At 40.3% G+C, this 21,691-nt stretch overlaps 6 protein-coding genes across 9 annotated transcripts; 4 read left to right on the forward strand and 2 right to left on the reverse strand.

The window, feature by feature from the left end:
* The first annotated feature begins 1,013 nt into the window (after nt 1-1,013).
* On the forward strand, nt 1,014-2,249 carry LOC104805966. Its single transcript, XM_010530686.1, has one exon. It carries the CDS (start codon nt 1,014-1,016, stop codon nt 2,247-2,249), a length of 1,236 nt encoding a protein of 411 aa, XP_010528988.1.
* A 332-nt stretch (nt 2,250-2,581) lies between these two features.
* Nucleotides 2,582-6,870, forward strand: LOC104805501 (pentatricopeptide repeat-containing protein At3g29290). 2 transcript variants are annotated; one of them, XM_010530089.2, is made up of 3 exons: nt 2,582-2,702; nt 4,319-6,328; nt 6,537-6,870. In XM_010530089.2, exons 2-3 carry the CDS (start codon nt 4,712-4,714, stop codon nt 6,699-6,701), a joined length of 1,782 nt encoding a protein of 593 aa, XP_010528391.1. In that variant the 5' UTR covers nt 2,582-2,702; nt 4,319-4,711; the 3' UTR covers nt 6,702-6,870. The 2 variants fall into 2 exon arrangements, with proteins under 2 accessions (XP_010528391.1, XP_010528390.1); XM_010530088.1 differs by lacking the exon at nt 2,582-2,702 and having other exon boundaries at nt 4,316-6,328.
* On the reverse strand, nt 6,795-9,080 carry LOC104805500 (pentatricopeptide repeat-containing protein At5g39350-like). The gene has a single exon (XM_010530087.2). It carries the CDS (start codon nt 8,892-8,894, stop codon nt 6,891-6,893), a length of 2,004 nt encoding a protein of 667 aa, XP_010528389.1. The 5' UTR covers nt 8,895-9,080; the 3' UTR covers nt 6,795-6,890.
* Nucleotides 9,081-9,364: 284 nt separating this feature from the next.
* On the forward strand, nt 9,365-11,463 carry LOC104805502 (BAG family molecular chaperone regulator 8, chloroplastic-like). The gene is given in 3 exon segments (XM_010530090.2): nt 9,365-10,046; nt 10,148-10,627; nt 10,629-11,463. Coding segments are annotated over 3 exon segments (1,620 nt in total). The 5' UTR covers nt 9,365-9,416; the 3' UTR covers nt 11,139-11,463.
* An 809-nt stretch (nt 11,464-12,272) lies between these two features.
* LOC104805507 (alpha-glucan phosphorylase 1) lies at nt 12,273-17,592 on the forward strand. The gene is made up of 15 exons (XM_010530096.2): nt 12,273-12,687; nt 12,990-13,228; nt 13,310-13,411; nt 13,593-13,769; nt 13,894-14,169; nt 14,480-14,751; nt 14,828-14,945; nt 15,027-15,413; nt 15,521-15,673; nt 15,841-15,969; nt 16,177-16,413; nt 16,544-16,620; nt 16,697-16,883; nt 16,974-17,174; nt 17,292-17,592. Exons 1-15 carry the CDS (start codon nt 12,459-12,461, stop codon nt 17,406-17,408), a joined length of 2,901 nt encoding a protein of 966 aa, XP_010528398.1. The 5' UTR covers nt 12,273-12,458; the 3' UTR covers nt 17,409-17,592.
* On the reverse strand, nt 17,570-21,585 carry LOC104805505 (zinc finger protein 62 homolog). Of its 3 annotated transcripts, XM_010530094.2 has the most exons (3): nt 21,280-21,585; nt 18,757-20,979; nt 17,570-18,312 (listed from the first exon to the last, which is right to left on the reverse strand). In XM_010530094.2, the coding sequence occupies exon 2, from the start codon at nt 20,921-20,923 to the stop codon at nt 19,778-19,780; it is 1,146 nt and encodes a 381-aa protein (XP_010528396.1). In that variant the 5' UTR covers nt 20,924-20,979; nt 21,280-21,585; the 3' UTR covers nt 17,570-18,312; nt 18,757-19,777. The 3 variants fall into 3 exon arrangements, with proteins under 3 accessions (XP_010528396.1, XP_010528397.1, XP_010528395.1); XM_010530095.2 differs by having other exon boundaries at nt 18,786-21,585; XM_010530093.2 differs by having other exon boundaries at nt 18,757-21,585.
* Between the last annotated feature and the right edge of the window lie 106 nt (nt 21,586-21,691).

A 21,691-nucleotide genomic window follows, 5' to 3' on the forward strand; every position in this document is an offset into this window, starting at 1 on the left:
TTCTCATGCCCCCCACAAAAACATTATGAATGGAATGTTCTTCCATTCGGATTAAAACAAGCACCAGCAATATATCAACAACTCATGGATAGAAATCTCCGTGGATTAGAAGAATATTGTCTAGCATACATTGATGATATCATAATATTTACAAACGGATCACAATCAGAACACACTGAAAAATTAATCACTGTTCTAGAACGATGCAAAGAAAAAGGATTAATTATTTCTAAAAAGAAATCAAAATTGGTACAACAAGAAATTGAGTATCTTGGATTAAAAATAAATAATAACGGAGAAATTGAACTAACAAATAATGTACATGAAAAAATACAACATTTTCCTAATGAATTGACAGACAGAAAACAAATACAAAGGTTCCTTGGGTGTCTTAATTATATTTCCGAACAGGGATTTCTCAAATCCCTATCAAAGGAACGAAAACAATTACAAAAGAAAATATCAGACAAAGTATCATGGTCTTGGACTAATCAAGATACAAATTTAGTAAAACATATAAAAGAAAATATAAAGATACTACCAAAGTTATACAATCCAACGACCAAATACTTTCTGATTATTGAAACAGATGCATCCAAAGATGTTTGGGCAGGATGCATGTTAGCAATAAAAGATGGAAAAGAATTACTCCATCTTGACCAATACGGTCGTACCAATAATAATGAAGTACCAAAAACCGAAAAACAAAATACAATACTATGCAAATATATTTCAGGAACATTTTCAAAAACTGAGATGAATTATCCAATTCATGAGCTCGAAACACTTGCTTGTCTTCGAACTCTAAAGAAATGGAAAATTGATTTATTACAAACACGGTTCGAATTAAGAACTGATTCACAATACGTAACAGGATTCTGGAGATATAAAATTCAACCAGAATTTCAAAAAGGACGATTAATTCGATGGCAATTAGAATTACATCAATTTGAACCATATATTAAATATATTAAGTCCGCAAATAATTGTTTTGCAGACACGCTAACAAGAGAATGGAAGGAATAATCAAGACAATTCAGAATCAGATCAGTCAGAAAGACAATCAGATTAAAATGATTCAAGAAAATCTCTCAAAACTCTTTGAGGAGAGGGAGGAGCTGATCAAATCTTTGAACATTATCATAAAAGCAACTGGTGGAACACCGGTAGAAGATCAAAAATCAGAACAAGAAAAAGAATCAGATAAGGTAACACTTCCTACCGACATCAAGGTGGAAGAAAAACCGAACAAATGGTACGCTATCTTTAGTGGACCATTCAGAGGAATATACGTAGATTATGCGATATTTTCGCAACATACCAAAGGAAAGAAAGTCTCACACCAGGCCTTCCAAACTAAAGAAGAAGCCCAAAAAGCCTTGAACGAATCATACAAAACCATGGCCCAAAAACAACCAGTTGAACCAAGGGCACAACTACCCTCAATGAAAATACCCAAAATAGCCCAAATACCAACCACACAGGAAAAAGAGGCCCTGAAAAAGGTAACCCTCGAGAAGTATCAGTCCTACTGGGCGTCTCTGGTGGACTACAAGGAAAAACACACTACCATGGGTTTTTACCCAAAAATGACCAGAACCGGACCAAAGGCTATCTTCATTGGAGAAGCCAACCCATTACTAGCCTTCGATTACCTTCAACACGGACTAGTCGACAGTATCTATACTGACTCGATGAGAATATTCGAAGAATTTCCACGAAAGATGAAACCAATTATCAGAAATTACTTTGAACGATTCGCGAAGGAAAGAACTATTTTCATGAAGATTAAGAGTTCAATCCCGATCTTCGGAAATGATAAGATTATACAGTCACAGGCAGTAATACACCTCGGAGTAGCAAAGGGAGAATTGCCTCCAAGAGATGATGTATCAGATTATGAGATTCCAGATGATTTAGAAGCTCATTCATTACTCGAAGTTTTTAAGGCATCAAGAAGGATCCTTGCGGATTCAGAGATCAAAGTCAATTATGCTAGCAGTAATGTGCTAATGATCACCTACAACAAGGAAACTATCTCGAAGGAAGAAATGCAAGCCGTAGCAGATTTCGAATTAGACTTCTATCATTTAGAAGGAAAATTCGCAGGACTAGAGGAATCTATCAAGGAACAGCTCTGTAGCTTCCTGATGAGGTATGACGACCACAAATGCACTATCTGCAAAGAGATAAAGGACAAGATAAAAAGGACCAGCCAACCACCATCAGAAAAGTCTGAAGACATGTGAAATAAAGAAACCATGTGACTAGTTGATGTAATATGTCGGACCCAAAAAAAAGATAAGGTGATCAGAAACCTTATCTCTGTAATCTATATTGTGCAATTATGTAGTGTCGAGTGTAAGAGTCGGGCCCCAGCATGAGATTCCATTCTTAGCTGATAAGGGTTCCAAAGCTGTATAAATATGTGACCTCTCCATTTGGAGAAGGCAGAGTGAAATAAACGAATTTGTTTCAGAACTCTCTCTGAAAGATCTCTCTCAGGAGATTGGCTTGAAGATCTATATCTTCTGGAGGCCTTGAATAGATTCTTTTGAATCCCAAATCAATTACTCCAGAACTCTGGAACTAAACACCGCCCCTGAACAATATCAAAAAACCGATCAGATCTCCGGATCACCAACGAGGAAACGATCTTCACCAACACCAACCGACAGGGATTATCTACAAAAACGAATCAGGTATGGCATCAACTTCTGCATTCGATAATTTTATACAATCAGATGAAGAATATTTCTTTGATGGAATTATAGATATAAACAAAATACGAAAAATAAGTTTTGATCTCCAAAAAGATGAAAACTTCGAACAGACTATACTAGGAAAAATAAAGAAACAATTATCGAGAACAAACATAATAAAGTTCGGAATAATGGTTGGAGAAACACCAGTACCAATTGAACAAACTACAGGAGAACTCATTCTCCCAATTATTAACAAAGAACAAATCTTAGAACGACTCAGAAATTGTCCCGAAAAACAAAGAAAACAAATAGCCTACATACACTGTAGTACTATTCAAATAATTATAAAATCAACATTCAAAGAAGGTATCGATTCTCCGATTACCTTTCAAATTAGAGATGACAGATTAACCAATTATAAAGAAAGTATTATAGCCGAAGGAAAAGGAAATCTTTCTTCTGGAAAAATTAAATTTAACATTAATATACAACTCGGATTATCGTTGAAAGATAAAGACTTGGATAATTCAATAGTTATCCAATACAAACTAGATAGAACAGATTTCATGGAAAAAGGAAATCACCCTTTTTCTATAACCTATCAGATTAACTACGCATTAACCAATAGTCATCACAGTTTAAATTTTAGAAACAAAGAGATTATAGAAATAGATGATTTATTTAAACCAGTAATCTGTCTAAAAAGACCATTAACTGCAATAGAACCAGGACGGAAATCGTTGTTACGACTTAACCCAAGATTAAGTATACAAGAATCACCATCTCTATTATTCAACACTGAACAATCAGAAGAAAACCCGGAAGATTACTCTAAATTACGAAAAACAATATCACAAATCAATAATCTTACAAAATGAATTTCAACGAAGACTTTATCGAAAAACTATCCTTATTAAATCTTGAAAGTTTACCATGCCTAGATCATCTTGAACAATTATTAGTTGAAACTATAGAAAGTATATTCAGAGAACGAACTTATGGAACAATTGAACGAAATGAACTTAATAAGGAAAATCGAAGAATAAGAATGATTAGTGCAATATTTAACGCAGTAAGAGAGATTAAACGAGATATTATAAATTCTGACGAATAAAATGGAAAAAATATACAAGAAAAATATCGAATTATTAAACGCACCAGTACAATATTTAGAAACAGAAAGTAAACTAAGATGCATACAAAATACAATAGAAAAAGAACAAATTAACAATATAATTACAGAATTAAATAAATTAATTACAATAAAAGAAATAAAAATTGAATATTTTAGAAAACATTCATCGAAAGATAATTATAATGGACATTGGCTCCCATTTTTAGAAGAAACGCTAAACCGAATAAAAGAAATATTAAGTTTTTTCGAAAACGAAATAAAGTCTCCTGAATAAAATAACAATAAAATATAATTATTATATTGAAGGACAAAATTGGAATTATCAACATTTCAAGGTCACCCTTGAAATCAAAATGACATTTAAAGTCATTTTTGTAAATGCCCCGATTTAATCTAATCACCCTTCAGCATAAAACTACGTCGTTTTGCTCTGGGTTTGATATATCTCCCGGTCTCACCCTCGACTTGACTGCAGCAGTAGCGTTTTCCCAGCTTGATTTCATCACGAGAATCGGATTACTACAGGAAGTTGTTCATCCTTTCTGGTGGAAAACTGTTTTTTCCCCCTTGCCGCTTCTCTGTTGAAGGTATTTGGTAATGGTTATTAAATCTCTGCGCTGCTTGGACAGACAAATTCAGGGTTAATTTGCTCAGATTCGAAGTGGGTATTCCTCTTGCTGATTTCTCCCGAGTTCCAAGTACCCAAAAGTTCGTGAAGTTCTCAACTTTTTCGGCATATGATTCGCCACGTCATCTTGATTTTTCTCATTCAACTGGATTATACTCTTCGCTACGTTGATTCTGCTAAAGTGGTAAGCTCGAGGCGTAAATTTCTGCGCTTTGTTCAAACATCTCTCTGTTGGTAGTATCAATGGCGGAGGTTTTATGGTGTCCTGTCTCAGCCACTGGTACAACGAGTCAGTTCACTTGTAGATGGTATCCCTCTAGGAAGAACTGGAGTGGTCGGAGAATTGGGGATTGGTCTTGCGGTCGCTCGTTCGACTTTACATTGTCCATAAATCCGAAAAGAAGGCGTCTTGTTAATGGTAGTGTGAAGATGGAATCATTTACACCGAGTACAACCCCGAGGATGTGTTTCAGTGACGTGAACATTGAGCAAGGCAGTGAAAATCTGGATTCAGGGTTGGATTTTGAGGGTGTTTTCAGGAATGAGGAAGAAGAGCAAGAGATTGGCTGCCATGAACAGAAACCTGATTCTCTGAGCAATTTCTTAGTTCACCAGAGATTAAAAGTTGAGCTTGAGTGTGAGGATGATTTGTCCAAAAGCTCGGTCATGACATTGGTGCCTGCTGGGACTGAGACTAGGATCCATTTTCTCGAGGAGAGGAATGAAGAGATTCTATCGAAACGAATTCTGAGACTTAGTAGGGTGAATAAGATCAGGAGTGCGACAGAGTTGTTTGATTCGATGAGGTTCTTGGGCTTGAAACCCAATACTCATGCCTGTAATTCTCTACTCTCGTGCCTATTGAGGAACAGGAATCTCGGCAAAGCCTTCAGTGTCTTTCAGTTTATGTGGACAAAAGAGAACATCACAGGACATACGTATGGTTTGTTACTCAAAGCTGTTTCCGAGATAAAGGGTTGTGATTTTGCTCTGGATATGTTTAAACAGCTTGAAGGAGATCCAAAGCATAAGGTTTACTTCGATGTAATTCTGTACAACACAATGATTTCCATATGTGGAAGGATGAACAACGCGAATGAGGCGGAGAGGATATGGACAATTATGAAAGAAGATGGCCATAAGGGGACAGAGATAACATATTCCCTGCTGGTAAGCGTTTTTGCCCGGTGTGGCAGAAACAATTTAGCCCTCGATGCTTATGATGAATTGATAGAAAACAATATCACACCAAGAGCTGATACAATGCATGCAATGATAAGTGTGTGTGCAAGGGAAGAAAAACGGGATTTGGCCCTAAACATCTTTCAGAGTATGTTAGAAAACGGGCTGAAGCCTAATCTCGTGGCGTGCAATACTTTGATCAACTCGCTTGGGAAGGCGGGCAAAGTCAAGTTAGTGTTTAAGGTCTACGGTATTGCGAAATCTTTGGGTCATATACCTGATGAGTACACTTGGAATGCTCTTCTTACAGCCCTATACAGAGCAAATAGGTATGTGGATGTGATCCAACTGTTCAATGCAGTAAGAAGTGAAAATCTGTGTCAACCGAATGAGCATTTGTACAATACGGTTTTGATGGCATGCCAAAAGCTTGGTTCTTGGGAGAATGCTATCAAGCTACTGTATGAGATGGAAGGCTCGGGTTTAAAATCAGTTTCAACTTCATCGTATAACCTGGTGATTGGTGCTTGCGAGAATGCAAGGTTACCGAAAGTTGCATTGCAAGTTTACGAGCACATGGTTCACAGGAAATGTGATCCTGACACTTTTACGCATTTGTCACTCATTAGAAGTTGCATCTGGGGATCACATTGGGATGATGTCAAAGAAATTCTCAAGGTAAAAATGTTTATATTTCTGAATGTATTCTTCTAAGGGTCAATTCATATTGTATGTTGATGAAATCTTCTCAACCTTGATATGCAACAAAGCTGTCAGATTCTCTGAATACCAAATCTGGATTTCTGCAACTGTGATTATGTGTTTACAAAACTGTTTTTCTATTGCAACTGATGAATGGACAAAATATTGTTTTATTTCTTGACAGAGGGTGGAACCTGATGTGTCTCTTTACAACGCTGCAATACATGGGATGTGCCTAAGAGGTGAGGTGAAGTTGGCAAAGAAGCTGTACTTAAGAATGCGAGAGATTGGTCTGAAACCGGATGGCAAAACCCGAGCGATGATGCTTCAGAACTTGAAGAAAGACTGATCTTAGTTCCAAATGGTATACGGTTTGAGACCCAAACCGTATATCAAACCTGTATTCAAATTGATTTTTTATTTAAACCGGGGCAATGATGCGTCAGAACTGTAAAAACGTGGATTCTTTTTGTTCATGCTTTTGACATGATCCAATTATAGAAAGCGTCCTTCCTCAAGTACAAGTACTTAGTTTCTATCACCTTGATGTACTACCACTCGCCTGAACTAGACTAAGACCAGGTTTCTTCCTCAATCCAATACTTGTTATCATGTTCCGTACATTCTCCACATCTTTCCATCTGCCCATCGACCCATAAATCTTCATCAGCAACATGTAGTTTCCAGTGTTTTCAGGTTCCAGCTCGAATAGTTTATTGGCAGCCACTTCCCCGAGCTCAGCATTCTCATGTATTACACAAGCACCTAACAATGCACCCCAATCAGCAGGACCAGTCTCAAATGGAACAGCTGAAATAAGATCGTATGCTTCCTTTAGCCTGTCTGCTCGTCCAAGGAGGTCAACTACACAAGTGAAATGGTTAGACCGAACTGCCGTCCTATGATGTTCAAGCATAAACTCGAAGATTGTTAAACCTTTATCCACCAAACCAGTATGGCTGCAAGCATGTAAGACTGAAGTGAAAGTAACTTCATTTGGCTTCACACCAGACCGAAGCATTTCTCTGAAAACCATCAATGCGTTAGGACCATCACTGTGGATCGCGTACCCAGAGATCAATGCACTCCATAGAACCACGTCTTTGCACTTGTATTTTCGTGGAATCGCATCGAAGATCTTGTGGGCAGATTCTAAACTTCCACACTTTGAGTAGACATCGATCAGACATGTAGATGCTTCAATGCTTGACATAAACCCGGATTTGGTCAGATAGCAATGGATATCCATTGCTTGTCTCATATCAGCCACCACTGCAAATGCTGGAAGGACGCCGTTTAAGGTGGCTATATTTGGTTCTACATCTTCCCGTCGCATCCTTTTGAATAGTTCTAGTGCTTCCCTCATAAGTTGATTCTGTACACATGCAGCTATGATCGCACTCCATGTCCCCGTTTGCTTTTCTGAAGCTCCTGAAAGTACTTTGAAGCAAAGATCTATGCGTTTGCATTTAGAATACATGCTGATCAAAGCGGTTTCTATAATGATCTCAGAATCAACCATTTGCCTTATCGCCCAACCGTGCAAACATTGGCCATCTTTCAGTTCACATGCACTACCACATGCTGAAACAAGAGAGGCTATAGTCACAGCATTAGGCTTTACACCTTCAAACTGCATTAATCTACACAAATCTAAAGCATTTTTTAGGTCACCATCTTCTATATACCCGTTAATCATAGAAGTCCATGAGATCACGTCCCTATTCTCCATTCTATCGAAGACAAACCTCGCCTCATCCATGCGATTACACTTCATGTACATGTTCACCAATGCATTCTTCACCTCTAATTTATCCGCCAGCCCCTTTTCTTCGGCCAACTTATGAACCTCCCTTCCAATTTCCAAATCCTTCAAGTGACCACAAACGGGTAACACAGAGACCACCGTGGCTCGATCCGGTTCAACGCCCCCATAAACCATTCGATCAAAAGTCATCAAAGCATCATTCATGAACCCATTTCTATAATACCCACTTATCATCGTGTTCCAAGAAATCGCATCCCTATTCTTCATACCATCAAATACCTTCCTTGCCAACTCGACCCTCCCACAGTTCATATACATCGCCAGCAACGAGTTCTGCACATACCTATCTGAACCAAACCATCCTCGCAAGATCCTTCCATGAAGGACCGAACCCAATTTTATCGAATTCAGCTCTGCGGCGGCCTTCACCACAAAAGGGTATGTATAACTATCCGGACAACACCGACCAATCATCCCAACAAACACATTGATAGCATCCTGATACAGTCGATCGTGCACATACATTCTGATGACAATGTTGTACGAAAGCAGGGAACTTTGAGGCAATTCATCGAACAACTTGCGGGCGTAGGGGATGTGACCACACATGGCATATGTGACGGAGAGGCTCGACCGTAGGTGATCGGAGAGAAGACCACCGGTGATGATGTGGCAGTGAAGCGCCTTGGCTTTGTAGATTGATTGAGTTGCTGCATAGTGATTCAAGAGAGACTGATACTGTTTGATGGTTAGTACGACTTTGCCTCCATTCATTTAAACAGCATCCGATCACTTTAATACAACGGTCGGGGACGAGTTTATAAACACGTGCGTTGCGGATGGAATGCGTGCCGGACTCGATTATGGAACGTGGACTGCGTGACGTCTTACGAAGGAGCGACTTGTAGACAGAATGTGTGCCGGGTTAAGAGTTCAGAGGTGGATTTCATGGCGTGTCCACAATGAGTTTAGATAGACATTGCACTTTAGTTTGAGTTTGGATTCGTTTGGGTTAAAGTATTAGAAATCGAATATAGACCGAATTAAAATTAATTCGATTTTATTTGTATAGATTTTATCGAAATTTATTTTCTTTTCATTATCATATTTTTTTTTTTTGTGTTCCATTCGTTTTTTAAAAAAAATTAAAACAAAAATAAAGGAGGTACGGTCGGGTCTGGATTTATTTGGTTCGACCGGTTTGGTTTGGTTTCCCTTTTGTTTCAAAAAGTATCGAGCAGGAGGCCCACTGGTCAAAGAGCCCTCCATCTCCCAAATTCCTCCGCCGCAGAATCCATGGCGTCTCGCCACCGTAACCATCACGACCGCGGTCACTGTCGCCGCCACAACCACCAAGAGACCATCCACCTTCCCGCCGCGTCATCGTGTTGCTGCTGCTCCGGCATTTCTAGTCCCTGCCGAACCAAGTCCGACCACCTTCCTCCGCCGTCGTTGGGTCATCTCCTTCGTCTCGTCTCCGCTTATCTCGAGGAACAGATACAAGAAACGCATTGTTGTGATCAGACCCACTTCTGTGAAACCTCTTGCCGGAGCTTCGAAGGGTTCAAAGGACAACGCTTTGTGCAACAGCGGAAGAGCTTTCAACGAGATTACGACCATTCCGTCTTGTCTTCTCTTCTCCGGAAAATCGAAGATCTCGATTTTTCGTTCAATCGGTTTTCGGCTTCTTTGGATCATCGTCGTGGTTCGTTAACTCTAAGAGATTCGGCGGCACGTGTCATTCAGACCCATTTTCGTTCCTACCTGGTTCGCAGATCCAGATCCCTTAGGCAACTCAAGGAGCTTTCGGCCATAAAATCCAGCTTCCTGTCTCTCAAATCTTCAGTTTCGGGCAAAACCCATTTCCCTTTCGAAGCTGCTTCTCGAGAAGCCATGGATTTGCTTTTGCAGCTTGATTCTATTCAGGTATCGTATCGTATTCAGATTATGCTCTTTTGAATTCTTCGAAGCTTCTTTTTTTTGCTGGGTTTTGATTTAGTGTTATTTTTCAATACTTGGGCTTCCAGAGCAGGGATGATTCAATGTTACGAGACGAGCGGAAATCATTGAGTAGAGATTTGGTTAGGTTTCTACAGTACATTGAGGGTTGTGCTGTCAAAAGGTACGAGATTATCCGTAAATCCGCAGAAGATATGAGCTTTATTGCAAGCAGCAGCAAATGCAGGACTTTGGGATCCAAACGTCAGGATTTTGGTTCATATGAAGATAAAAACACAGAGAAAGTGAAGAAACGAACGGAGAAGAGCTTTATTCCTTCCTCCAATGGAGACGAGGAAAACACTTCAGAGCTAGAAGAGTTTCACTTTGTGACTGATAAAGGCAAATATATCCCTATTGTTTCTGATGAGAATAGAAAGGTTGGAAATTGGAAATCTAGAAATGGTATTCTAGTGAAAGGCAATGATGGGTTGAAATCTCGGGTGGCTAAGACCATGAGGTTCAACAAGAACGGGAATGTGTATCAGGTTTATGGAAATGGCCATGAAACTGACTTCAAGCGAGGAGGGTGATTCACTTAAAAATGGCGAGGAGATAGTAATGATGTCTTCTGGTAATGGAACGAGCCATAGTTCGAAAACTAGAGACGGGGTTTTGGCGAAAGGCGCTGGAACAAAATCCCGGGTGGTAAAAACTGTGAGCTTTGATGAGAAGGGGAATGTGTATAGGGTTTATGGAGATACACCTGAGTCAAGTTCAATTGGGGAAGATGAAAATTCCACGAATGGATCGAACAGTGAAAATGGAGACGGGAAAGAGAACGGTTACGACGAGGTTGAGGAAATCAAGTATGTGCCAAAGGAGAAGGAAGATGCTGAAGAAGAAGAAGAAGAAGCTGGTTCAGAGGAAGAAGAGTCTTCTTCAATGGGTAGCGAAGGAGAAACAACACCCGAGAGAAATGTAAGTTATACAGGAGAAAGTGAACACAAGAGTGAGTTCCAATGTCAAAAGGGAGGTTTGATGTTCTCTCCTCCATTGCCACTAAAAATGGAACCTTGAGCCAGAGCCATGGTGAATCTCCTAATTCATTTGGAAGACAGTTTCTGGCAATTGTCTTGGCTTGTTTCCGGATTCTCTCTTCTGCACTGATTCAGACCATTTGTGTTCTTGATCTGATGGAGAGGAAAACCCTATTCTTGGTTTGTCTATTATCAATGGATTTGGGTGATGAGCTTGCTTAGGGTACATCAATGGCGTCTAATCTTGATATTGTTATTGTAATTCTCCTCAAGTTTCAACAAGTGTCGTTCCACTCTTATTGCAATATATATCTATATGCTCTCCATTAGAGTTTGAAGAGAATAGATTTGGCTTTTTACATTAGGTACTATGAGTGGGCGAACGGTCGGTTACGGGTTAATCGGTTACGATTATTTCGGGTTCGGTTATTTCGGGTTATTAAAATTCATAACCAAACGGTTAATTAATTTTATTCGGTTCGGTTCGGCTTGGCTCGGCTTTGTCTATTTAAAACTATAACCAAACTATAACCAAATAAAGATTCGGTTCGGTTCGGTTATAATATTTAAAAAATCAATTTATTTATAATTAAAAATATTCAAATAAAATATAATATAAAATATTATCATAATTATTTTAACATATAAAATAATAATATCTAAATTTAAATTCATAATAAAACAATGATTAAATCAATAATATAAACAATCATATATGTATATAAATGAAGATATATAAATGGTTCGGTTTGATTCGGTTCGGGTTCGGTTAATTCGGTTTATAAAAATTTATAACCAAACGGTTAATAATTTTTAATCGGTTCGGTTCGGTTCGGTTTCGGTTATTTCGAGTTTTAAAAAATCTTAACCAAACGGTTATTTAATTTTATTCGGTTCAGTTCGGTTCGGTTCGGGTATATATCGGTCGGTTCGGTTAATACCCGAACCGAATGCCCACCCCTATTAGGTACAGAGGTGAACTTGTAAACAAATTCTACGGTAATGAGACCTTACACGTGTACGGTTCTCGTGTCTTCTCGGTTTATATAATAAGCTGACAAGGAAAATCATTCAAAAAGGAAAATAATTTCGCTTGTCGCTTTTCCCCTTACAAATATCTCACTTTGCCAAACAACTCCTCCTCGGTCATTACACTACCACTTGGAGAATCGGCTTAAAACGTGACCTGTCACGGGCTTAGCCAGCACAATCTCCAATCACGCAACGCCACGTGGCATATATCGTCTACTACCCGGAACGAGAGTTCAGAGGAACGATCGACATTTTTTTTGGTATAAACGATCGACATTTTCGGTGTTCTCTCTCACTTTGAATTCGTTCACTGAGAGAGAGAGAAGCAATGGCGACGATGCGATTCTCCGGTGCATCGACTGGAGCGGAGACGTTTGTGGGGTGCAACAACTCGTTGTCGAGCTTCGTCGGCGGGAGATGGAGGACTAGGGTGTTTCCGGCGACTCGCCGGAGCTGGAGACCGGTGCCGCAGAGGAGGCATTTTCCAGTTGTGAAGTCTGTGTGGAGTGAGCCCAAGGAGAAGGAGGTGACTGATTCTGTCACCGATTGCGAACAAGGTCCGTACAAACCCATTGTTCCTCATTCAAATCTTCGTCGCAATGTTATACCTTTGTCTCAATCCTTCTAAAATTACCTTCCTAATTCCGCGTTTAGTGCGATGCTACTGCATACTGTAATGTTGAATTTTAACAACCAAAAAAAAAACTTTGGCGTCTGATGTTGCTTCTTCCTTTGTGATTGCTGATCAAATTCATCGTAGCGTTCTGGGTCATTTTTGCAAGTTGAAAATTTTCCAAATACATCATAGTTAAGAGGTTTTGATGGGATTCTTTTTTTGTTTGTTTTTGCCTTGACTCAGAACCCATTAGCTCGTTGAATCCATTTTCTCCCGATGCTTCATCGATAGCCTCCAGCATCAAGTACCACGCAGAGTTCACGCCTCTGTTTTCTCCTGAGAAATTTGAACTGCCAAAAGCTTTCTTTGCAACTGCACAAAGTGTTAGGGATGCTCTAATCATCAACTGGAATGCAACATATGATTATTACAACAGGTTGAATGCAAAGCATGCGTATTACTTGTCGATGGAATTTCTCCAGGTCTGCTTTGGCTCTATTTCTGGTTGGATTCTCTATAGCAGTTTTGTATTGGGAACTAAATATCTGATCTTCTTCTTGTAGGGTAGAGCCCTTCTGAATGCAGTGGGTAACCTTGGACTAACCGGTGCTTATGCTGAGGCTTTGAAGAAACTAGGCTACGATTTGGAAAGAGTAGCTTGTCAGGTGGAGTTGTTAAGCATGTTCTCTTTTAGTAAATCGATTCTACTGCAGTTCTTTCAAAAGTTTTTGTTACATATGATGGTCAAAGAATTGGTCTTTCTTTGTGGGTATTTTACAGCTTTGCAGGACATTTAACCCTTTTTACTGTAACTGGAGATGCTGACTTCTTGAATTCTGTGTGTAGGAGCCAGATGCTGCACTTGGAAATGGTGGACTTGGAAGACTTGCCTCATGCTTTTTGGATTCGTTGGCAACTTTGAATTATCCAGCTTGGGGTTATGGACTTAGATACAGGTATGGGCTATTCAAACAGAGAATCACTAAAGATGGACAGGAAGAAGTTGCGGAAGATTGGCTCGAGGTTTTCTTCATTTTTCCTCTTCCCCTCACCTATTTTTTTCATTACATAGTAAACTGGTATCAACTCAGAGAAGCTCTAATTGGCTGTGGCCATATTCTTTGACTTGCTTGTTTCTTCCTTTCAGCTGAGCAATCCATGGGAAATAGTCAGAAATGATGTCTCATATCCTGTAAAGTTCTATGGCAAAGTGGTTACGGGATCAGATGGTAAAAAGCGCTGGATTGGAGGAGAGGACATTTTGGCTGTTGCTTATGATGTTCCTATACCCGGTTACAAAACTAAGACGACTATCAATCTACGCCTCTGGTCAACGAAAGCTCCTTCAGAAGATTTTGACTTATCTTCATTTAATTCTGGGAAGCATATTGAGGCAGCAGAGGCACTGTATAATGCCGAAAAGGTTTGTCTTTCTTCCATTTATTCTTGGCTTGAAAAAAGTTCAATGCTTTAAAATTTAAGAAGAAGTCTCTATGAAGATGCATTTGCTTTTCCTCTTTTTAGTGTGATCTGCTTCCCGAGGTTATTGAGCTCGGAAAGAATTGTTTCTGGGATTTGTGAGTGAAACAACAGATTTGTTTTATTAATTCAGCAGAGACTAGGAGTAATAAATAACAATCAGATGTAGAAGCATATCTTGTGCGTTTGTTTACTTCAGGGGTACATTTTAATATGGTTGTTTTTCTTCCCTTTTTTTTTCTCAATGATATTAGATTTGTTATGTACTTTATCCCGGGGATGAGTCAATTGAAGGAAAGGCTCTTCGTTTGAAGCAACAATACACCTTGTGCTCAGCTTCGCTCCAAGACATCATTGCACGTTTTGAGACAAGATCCGGGGGAAATGTCAACTGGGAAGAATTTCCTGAGAAGGTTGCAGTGCAGATGAATGACACTCACCCCACCCTATGCATACCCGAGCTGATGAGGATTTTGATGGATTTGAGGGGATTAAGTTGGGATGAAGCTTGGAAAATCACTCAAAGGTACTTTAAAAATAGGTATGCATTATTAGGTTCGTTTTCAGCAAATCATTTTTTGATTAATTACTAATGTTTATAGGACTGTGGCATACACGAACCACACAGTCTTGCCTGAGGCACTGGAGAAGTGGAGTTTAGAACTCATGCAGAAGCTGTTGCCACGACATGTGGAGATTATAGAAATGATCGATGAGGAGGTCCCACTCAAACCAACAACAAAATGTCTCTTGTTTTCTCTAGATGTCTTGTCCTAACGTTTTTTCTTGCATGTGTTGCAGCTAGTTCGGACAATTGTTATAGAGTATGGCACTGAAGATCCTGGCTTACTGGATAAAAAACTAAAGGAAATGAGGATCTTAGAAAATGTGGAGTTGCCTGCTGCATTTGCAGATGTTATTGTGAAGCCAAAGAAACCTTCAGTTACTGCAGCCGAAGACACGACTGATGAGTCTGTGGAATCAGAAGAAGAAACTGAAGCCGTGGTGGAAAAGGAAGAGGCAGAAGCCGCTGATGAGGAAGAGGAGGTTATCACAGAACCAGTAGTAGAACCACCGAAGATGGTTCGTATGGCCAATCTGTGTGTTGTGGTTGGTCATGCTGTGAACGGAGTGGCAGAGATACACAGCGAAATAGTGAAGCAGGAAGTCTTTAATGAATTCTTCAAGGTAGATTTTGCAATTACTGAAACTTTAGAAGTTCCCTTAGCTACTATAAGATCTTTTGTGCTTAATGACCCTATTGTGCATCATCCGATGCTCTTCCATTGTTGTAGTTGTGGCCTGCTAAATTCCAGAATAAGACCAATGGTGTAACACCAAGACGATGGATCCGTTTTTGCAATCCGGATCTAAGTGACATTATAACTAACTGGATTGGAACAGAAGACTGGGTCTTAAATACTGAAAACCTCGCCGAGCTAAGAAAGGTGTGTGCTTTATTAGTTTTATTGTCATCTGCTATATAACTGTGTTCTTACTTACTGTGATGCATGGTTTACAAAATGTTAATTCAGCCATTTCTCACTACTGCCTGATTGTTCTGTTCCTTATAAAGCATGAGCCTGTCGATTCAATTTGTTCAGTCTTTCTCCAGTTTGCAGATAATGAAGAACTACAATCACAGTGGAGGGCTGCGAAAAAGAAAAACAAAATGAAGGTTGTTTCCCTTATCAAGGAAAGAACCGGGTATTCAGTAAACCCGGATGCCATGTTCGACATTCAGGTCAGTCCATTGTTTTACTCAAAGCTTCGCTGTAAGTTGCACAATTCGTGATGGAAAAACAACATATTTCTCCATTAACATCAAATAGTAAAACTTTTTCTTCAATTGGACGTTTTCTCTCATCCATGGATGTTACTTATCTGAGAAAGCTTTCTTATCATCCCATCTTCATACATTGATCAGTTCTCAAATTGAACCCTGTTTCAGATAAAGCGTATCCATGAGTACAAGCGTCAACTGCTTAACATCTTGGGAATTGTTTACCGCTACAAAAAGATGAAAGAGATGAGTGCCGATGAAAGGAAGAAAGCCTTTGTTCCAAGAGTTTGCATATTTGGAGGAAAAGCATTCGCCACTTACGTGCAAGCTAAGAGGATTGTGAAGTTCATCACAGATGTTGGTTCTACAATAAATCATGATCCAGAAATAGGTGACCTGCTTAAGGTATTTGACCCTTTGTTAATCCTACCCGTCCCTTGTATGCATCCCTGTTCTTAGGCTGAAAAAAAAAAGCTTCTGCTTTGGTGTTGAAGCATATTTTCAGTGTTTAACGCCAATCTGAACCACCTCGTAGGTTGTCTTTGTGCCTGATTATAATGTCAGTGTCGCTGAATTGCTCATACCAGCGAGCGAGCTTTCACAGCATATCAGGTATCCTATTCGACAGTATCTCAAAGATTTGTAAGTACCGAACTCCATGTTCTGAATATGAAGAACCCTTCTGCAGTACTGCCGGGATGGAAGCCAGTGGGACAAGTAACATGAAGTTTGCAATGAACGGCTGCCTTTTGATCGGAACCTTAGATGGTGCCAATGTTGAAATCAGAGAAGAGGTCGGAGAAGAGAATTTTTTCCTCTTTGGTGCCAAAGCTCATGAGATCATTGGCCTCAGGCAAGAAAGAGCTGAAGGGAAGGTATGCCCGATTCGGCCAAGCATCTGTCTTATCATGCTTTGCATCAAACTGTAAACATGGATTTCACCCATCTGCTCTTCGATTCTGCAGTTTGTTCCTGACCCTCGCTTCGAAGAAATCAAGAAGTACATCCAAAGTGGCATCTTTGGTTCCAACAACTACGATGAACTGATGGGATCCTTGGAAGGAAACGAGGGCTTTGGACGAGCAGATTATTTCCTCGTAGGCAAAGACTTCCCTGATTACATTGAATGCCAAGAAAAAGTCGACGAGGCATACCGAGACCAAAAGGTAAAACAGTGATGCATTTAGTTCAGTTACCCACACCAGATTCACACAAAAACACTGATATCCGTACTTCCCTGACTGAAATTGCTACTGATGATTTCTGGTTATGGCACTTGGCAGAGATGGACGCGAATGTCGATCTTGAACACAGCAGGGTCATATAAGTTCAGCAGCGACCGTACAATTCACGAGTACGCCAAAGACATCTGGAACATCAAACCAGTCGAACTTCCATGATTCCAACGAGTTCTCAGCCAGAACACACCTCGAGTTTATCCTTTTTCACCTCCGTTGCACTTCCACTCCTCGAATGCCTCTTTCACTTTCCAGTTATATGTGTAAAGGTCATCACTACGAAATAAGAAACAATGTATGAACTTGTATCATTGTGATGAATGTAAGAAATAAAATTTCAGTTTTATATGCTTTTCTTCATCGTCCCAATCTCTTAACCTTGAAATGATCATTGCAACAAATGTGAAGATAAATCTCTCTATATATATGTACAATGGCGGAACCTGCCTCCATGAGAGGCTTTCGCCCTGTGAAAACTCCACACTTTCTTCCCAACAGCTTCTCAAATGATCTCGTTTTAGTTGACAGGGGCTACCCCGGTTTGACCCGTGAGCTTTAGTGCCATGGCGGCATGCTTCTGTCCAGCTAAATGCTTACGGAAAACCTTATCGCTATTACAAACAACATTGCATATCGTACACAACCTAATTGCCTCAACTGCAGCACCGCATTCCACAACTTTTCTTCTCTTTGTTTCCAGATCTTCAATGGATTCAGCTGCCTTCCTCCCATTTTTACGGATGGTTGCCTCTTTGCTTTTATCCGGATTTTCTTGCGGCCCAATCATCGGGACACTTGGTCCGACCACAGAAGAACTCATGTTAGTCGACGAACACGCTCGTATTTTTTCCAGGTTCTTCTGGTGCTTCTTCCCCAACTTATGCTGCTCGAACACATTTTGGCTGTTACAATCGACTTTGCAAACTTCGCAGTATGCAGACTGAACAATCTTTGCCTTCTTTGAGTGGTTCTTCAAAGATGTTAGACCGTTAAGTTGAGCCTGAACCAAATGGTTAGTCCATGAGGAGCCGGGATACGCAACTGCAGGCTGTACCGATCTGTTCATCTGCACAGTTCCAAATTCATTACCAATAAACATTAAAAGGTCAGATAAGCTGTCCTAAGAAGAACTAAGATGAATGAACAGACCGACAGATTCTTCTCTCTTCCACCAAGGCAAACCGAAATCAAGATCAATCTTTGCCCACTAATAGCAAAACATGTAACAAGGTCTTCTGGAGAAGGACCCAATTTCATCCAAGAACAAAGAATCCTAAATTTACACGAGACGTCCAAAAACACCGTTCCATTTCTTCTTCCACGAAACATTAACTCGTGTTCACACAATCTTCACGACCACATAATCAGTTCGTTCTCATTTCCCTCGTGACCTATTTCATCTTCCCAAAAGAAACAACATCTTCAATGGAAACAAATTGAGACCCAACAAAAAAAAAAGCAATCTTTTCTTAGTTTCCTATCAGAAGGGCACGCAAAAACGAAGACTTACAGCTCCTGCATGCCCATGAGGGTCCGTACCATAAAGCTGTACCGATTCTCCCCATGACCAGTTCTGCTGCTGATTCGTATCCAATACATAATACGCCGCCGCAGAAGAATCTGGGTATGATCCCCCGGAGGCGTAAGAAACATCAGCTCCCGGCACCGGAGTCGCCGTCGCAGTGGCCGATGATTCATGGGTTTTGGGATCGATACCAGAACTAGGGTCAGGGTTTTGTGTTTGCCCGGAAACAGGAGCGTGATGAGCGTAATAGGAAGCGTAGTATGCGTCGACAGCCGGTTGGTTCACTTCCGCCGCCGTCGCCATCTGGTTCACTTCCACGGTCGCCGTCGCCGGCGGCTGCTGCCATTGCGTGTATTCCATGGAAGATGGATTCCAACTCTCGAAATGCGTATGGTCTTCCGTCTACCCAAACAGAAAAATAAAAATTCCGATCTTTTTCTTCTTGATTTTCAAAAAGGAAAAAAAACTGTACGATTACTGTCTCACTGGATCCGGTTGGATGGGAAAATCTCTGAATTGTCCTTTTGGGTTACACGGAAAGGTTACAAATCCGATTTACCATAAACTTATCCACTTAATGATCATTCTTTAGTTCTGATGGTTTGACAAAAGCAAACAGAGAATCAACAGGAGAACTGATGTTTGAAGCAAAGAATTTTCAGAAACAACAGGAAAAATCAGTGTTTCAGACAAGAACAAAGCTGGTGTCTTCATGTATGCATCCTTTTAACTAATGTAAAACTTGAAACAGTAGAAAAACTGCAAAAAGACCAAACCTCGACATCATCCCCAAAGGTTTCAGTCTCTAATTACCTGTGACTGCCCTTACCATTGCTCATCCTAATCCATTTGTCCAAAGATTCAGTGAATCTAATAAAGCACTATTCTCTCGTCCCTTACTGTTGTAATCTCGAACACTTTGGTCAGAGGCTGCACCATATGAACTCCGATAACGTGGTCAGTATCAAAGGCTTTCAGACAAATCAAGCACTAGTGCTCTTTCCGATCAAATGTTTCTCAGTTCTGTCACATTCTCATCGAATTCATGCTGGTTGGTATCAGTACCAGTCTTACCGACTTCAGAGGTAGCCGAGCCAAACAATGAATTGCCTCTAAGGTTCGCATTCTTAGCCATAAAACGCCGGCTTTCTGATCTGTGAAGGGCCTGGTGGCCCCCAAGAGACTTAGAACAGCTGAAAAACTTGCCACATGTCTTGCATATATATCCAGAGTTCCCTGGAGAATTTTCTTGCGATTCCGCTGCCTCGTCCTTGTTAATCTGAGAACCGGTCTTACAAACTTCAGAAACAATCTGACCAGGGAATGCATTACCATCAAAGTTTGGGTTTTTAGACATGCAGTGGCGTCTTTCTGATCTGTGAAGGGTCTGGTGGCCACCAAGAGCATGATAACTGCTGAAAACCTTGTGGCATGTTTTGCATCTATATCCAGATTTCTTTAGTGATTTTTTCTTCGATCTGTCACTCGTAGAAGAAGAAGAAAGCATCGTGTAAGAACTAGACTTGATGTAACCCGAATGAGTCTGCAATCCACTGGACTTCAGCTTCACCTCAGAACTATCCATTAGAGGTTCATCCATTCCAGGTTTGATCTTGTCGTGATTATTATAAAGAGTTGGGGAATCGAAAGAGCAATGTTCTTCACTCTCCACTCTCTTCGAATTCCATGATTTCACCTCCAAGGCGACAGATTCATCGCCCCGAGAAACATTTCCGGAAGAATCCAGGTCGTGAAGACCTTCAGACAGCATGATCAAACTCATGGCAACTTCTTCCATCTCTTCTTGCTCAATCTCAGTAACACAGGAAGACTTGTTCATGAGAGATCCATCTCCCATTACCAGATTTAAGGATTTTGTCTCCTCGAAACTCTTCTCAGCAATCGAACAAATCCTGGGCTCATCAGGAACCAAAACCCGGTGCAAGACCATGTGATTGATCAGACATTTCACGGAAGAGAACTCTTCCCCGCAAACTTTGCATGGAATCAATCTATTAGAATGGATCCTCGTGTGACCATACAGAGATTTTGGAGACTGGAACTCTTTTCCGCAGACATTACAAACACAAAGGCTCTGAAAATTTCGGGACTTCTTAGGACAGAAGCTTAGGCCATGGTCTGAACTCGTCATGTTGACCACCAAGGACACTAACAAGACAAGTTAAGACGAAGCTTCAGTTCTTGTTCCTGTTTAATCACTGATTCGTTAGAGCCAAACAGAGTAAACCCAAAGCTCGAAACCACGAGAGAAAAAAACCCTAACGTTCTCGGGAACAATGAAAAGAAAAATCCTGAAGTTCCAGTTATTGAGCGGGAAACGGAAAAGGATCAGGTGACCAGAAAAAAAAACATTTTTGTCCTAAAAGGGGAAAAGGCAGAGATTTTCCTTCACTTTCCCGAGAAAATGTAAAGGCTTCACGAAGAAACAGGAGAAAGTAAAAGACAGACACAGATAAAGAAGAAACTGCAGAGATCGATCAACCTCACCGAAGCAAAAGTCCCACGATTGGTGTGTCTGTACGAGGAAGAAGAAGATCCAAACTGGTCCAAGACAAACCCTAGAACACAAAAAACTTGTCTCTGTCGCTCCAAGAGAGGGAGAGCACAGAAAATTTCTTGCGAGGGAAGCAAACTGCTCGTATATTTATTAACCCCCACTCTCGCGCGTACAAAACTTCCATACTCGCTCTGCCGTGGCTATCTTCACGGCTTATGCAAGTTTTTTTTTTAAAAAAATCGTGGCTTAGGCTTTTTTTTCACCAAAAGAATACCTTTTTTTTTTTTGGTTAAAGCCAAAAGAATACCTTTATTCAAGCAACACGAATTACAGATCCAACAGGTTATTCTGGTAACAAGAAAAACGAAATAAATATCTCAGAAAACATTAGAATTCTAATGA

This window comes from Tarenaya hassleriana, unplaced genomic scaffold, assembly GCF_000463585.1.
Source record: "Tarenaya hassleriana unplaced genomic scaffold, ASM46358v1 Cleome11, whole genome shotgun sequence".
NCBI lineage: Eukaryota > Viridiplantae > Streptophyta > Magnoliopsida > Brassicales > Cleomaceae > Tarenaya > Tarenaya hassleriana.

Excerpts from the sequence above, each read along its gene's own strand:
- LOC104805966 (XM_010530686.1), top strand. The coding sequence starts at position 1,014 with ATGGAAGGAATAATCAAGACAATTCAGAATCAGATCAGTCAGAAAGAC.
- LOC104805501 (XM_010530089.2), top strand. The coding sequence starts at position 4,712 with ATGGCGGAGGTTTTATGGTGTCCTGTCTCAGCCACTGGTACAACGAGT. Across the intron at positions 6,329-6,536 it reads ATGTCAAAGAAATTCTCAAG|AGGGTGGAACCTGATGTGTC; the intron begins GTAAAAATGTTT and ends ATTTCTTGACAG.
- LOC104805500 (XM_010530087.2), bottom strand. The coding sequence starts at position 8,894 with ATGAATGGAGGCAAAGTCGTACTAACCATCAAACAGTATCAGTCTCTC.
- LOC104805507 (XM_010530096.2), top strand. The coding sequence starts at position 12,459 with ATGGCGACGATGCGATTCTCCGGTGCATCGACTGGAGCGGAGACGTTT. Across the intron at positions 15,674-15,840 it reads ACCTCGCCGAGCTAAGAAAG|TTTGCAGATAATGAAGAACT; the intron begins GTGTGTGCTTTA and ends GTCTTTCTCCAG. Across the intron at positions 16,621-16,696 it reads GAGCTTTCACAGCATATCAG|TACTGCCGGGATGGAAGCCA; the intron begins GTATCCTATTCG and ends ACCCTTCTGCAG.
- LOC104805505 (XM_010530094.2), bottom strand. The coding sequence starts at position 20,923 with ATGACGAGTTCAGACCATGGCCTAAGCTTCTGTCCTAAGAAGTCCCGA.